We start from the raw sequence: 2721 nt of genomic DNA on the forward strand, positions 1-2721 counted from the left end.
AGTTCTGAAGGCAAAAGGGGGTCCAACCCGTTACTAGCATGGGGTACCTAATAAAGTGGCCGGTGAGTGTATAGTACTGTCTCTCAAGTGATGGCATTATGATGTTCTGATTCCAATGTTTTACAGAACAGAACCTTTTCTGCTGTCTCTTTCTTAGCTGGTATAAAGTCTTTCCATGTCTGTATGAATACAACATTCTGTTATTATTGCACACAACTGTGACTTTGAGTGGATAGATGGAGGATGGAGTTATGCATTCAGTATACATGGGGTTAGACAGGAACAACAGAGCACATTATACATAATCAAAAGATCATTGGCAAATAATTAGCGTTATTCTAAAATAGGAAAATGGTTATTGACAAATGAGACAACAAAAATAGACCCTTTTTCATGTGGTGTTTACATGCTGTCTTTCTCTCTTTCTCGCACACACACGCATGTACGCACGCATGCAGGCACACACACACGCACAACCTGCTTACCTTAATAATACGAGCCAGTCCAAAGTCGGCCACCTTGCAGATGAGATCGTCTCCCACCAGGATGTTCCTGGCAGCCAGGTCCCTGTGGACGATGTTTCTGTCCTCCAGGTAGGCCATGCCCTCGGCAATCTGACTCCCCATGTAGATCAGATGAGCTGATGTCAGCACCTGGCCTTCAGCAGCTGAAAAAACACACATTTTAACCAAATTTAACCAAATCTTCTTTACAACTTCAGGGGTCTTCTTTTCTAAGCCAAGGAACCCTTAACTAACAGAGGGACAGAGCAGATACCCCCTACTACACAATGTATCAAATGAAGTTGCATATTAAACATGACCAATAATAACATGTAGGGCAGCCTAAGGCTCAAATACATGTATTTTTAATGCATGGAATACTAAGCTATTACAATAAGAATTGTTGACGTTCGATTCATGTTGAGACATTAAAATTAAAAACATTAATAATAATTTGGTGGCACTATTTTGACGTATGGGAAATTAGTTGTGCTGCTTCCTTAACAGTTCGAATGCATGTGTGTTATTTGTGTTGTGTTCAAACAATCATGGTTAAACTTTAATGCGTTAAAAAGGGAACTACGCAGTTTTTACCTCTCTGTGCAGCTAAAGTCCAAACTGCTCGGCCTGATTTAGACAGTGTTGATGATTATAGGGGTCAAAAAGCATATGTTGCAGTGTATTTACGACTTTACGATGTACGTCTTCAAAAGCCAATAAAACAGTTAATGAGTCATCCCATGTTCTACACTCCCGGTACCAGTGATCACCCTCTGGTGGGAGGTTCAGAGACCCTCGTAGCACATTTAATACAAATGTAAAAATAAATCCATGTGTCAATAAAACCTTTAAATATTGGCAGATAAGGCATGGAGGGATTATTTTTATTTTATTTTATTAAAGGGATTTTTAAGAAAAGGGAAGCAGCTCCAGTAGGGGACCCCATACTTCCCTTTCCCGAGCCACATTAACCAGCTCCGACTGGGGGATCCTGAGGCGTTCCCAGGCCAGGTTGGAGATATAATCTCTCCACCTAGTCCTGGGTCTTCCCCAAGGCCTCCTCCCAGCTGGACGTGCTTGGAACACCTCCCTAAGGAGGCCCCCAAGAGGCATTCTTACCTGACACCTGAACCACCTCAATTGGCTCCTATTATGTTTTTTGATATTAGATTACATTTCAGTACAAGAGCTTGTTGCATAAGTACACACTTAAGCAGGTTGTGCTCAAAGAGCGAGTGACTCTAAATTACTCATAAAGCTGAATATTTATTATGATAGACAAGCTAAACTTTCTAAGGAACACACACACACAAACACACACACAGACACACACACACACGGAATGAAAACCAACTGGAAGAAGACATATCTGAATCAAACCCTTCCACTTTGCTCACTAAGACTCCCTGTGACTGAAGCCTTTATAAAATATCAGAACGATATTTCTGTGCAGAGCGCGGTGATTATAATTCCACTTGGATTGGATTTGAGGGGGAGAGATTTAACTGTCACTTAGCCTAAATACTGTTTCACAGGGATTTCCAAAAAAAATCTGAGGTAAGGGCTGAAATTCTCAAATTCTAAGAAAAACTTAACTTAACTTCCTGTTCTAAACCTCTTTCATATTGAATGGTTGCATATTAAAAGTTTAGAAACAGGAAATAAACCTTATCAAGGACATAGACCTGTAACAATTGTTACATGATTGTCTAATTGTCCATTTTCTTTCACATAATTGCAGTTACTCTGTTCAGCTGCAATTCATTTCTAACATTAGCCATGGACTTAAGGAGTATGACTGGAAATTATTGATTTGTCACATTGTAATTATATAAGTGATTATTGGTCAGAGTGTTAAAAAACTATGCTAGTTGTTGGCACTGGAGCCTAAACATGTTGATAGCAACACATATGACACGGGGTTTGAAAAAAAGGTTTTTGATAATAAAGAGGCCTGGTTTACTTCATAGACTGTGTACACACGATGTGGAGGATAGTTCTACTAGCATGTTCTGTAGCTTGTACACTGACTATGGAGAAGTAGCTCATACAAGGACAATTCAAAACATAGCAAATTATATATATATATTTCATAGATATATATAAACAAACACACATATATATATATACACACACACACACACATATATATATATATATATATATATATATATATACAGTGGGTACGGAAAGTATTCAGACCCCTTTAAATTTTTCA

General features: G+C 38.8%; 1 protein-coding gene across 1 annotated transcript in view; it reads right to left on the minus strand.

Annotated features, from left to right (window-relative positions):
- The window catches only part of zgc:194282 (tyrosine-protein kinase Srms), a 26993-nt gene that overhangs the window by 5544 nt on the left and 18728 nt on the right, over nucleotides 1-2721 (minus strand). Inside the window, exon 6 of the mRNA XM_034876668.1 lies at nucleotides 486-667. Coding sequence (XP_034732559.1) covers nucleotides 486-667 — 182 coding nt within the window. The remainder of the gene's footprint in view (nucleotides 1-485; nucleotides 668-2721) is intronic.

Source organism: Etheostoma cragini, chromosome 7 (assembly GCF_013103735.1).
Source record: "Etheostoma cragini isolate CJK2018 chromosome 7, CSU_Ecrag_1.0, whole genome shotgun sequence".
Taxonomy (NCBI): Eukaryota; Metazoa; Chordata; class Actinopteri; order Perciformes; family Percidae; genus Etheostoma; species Etheostoma cragini.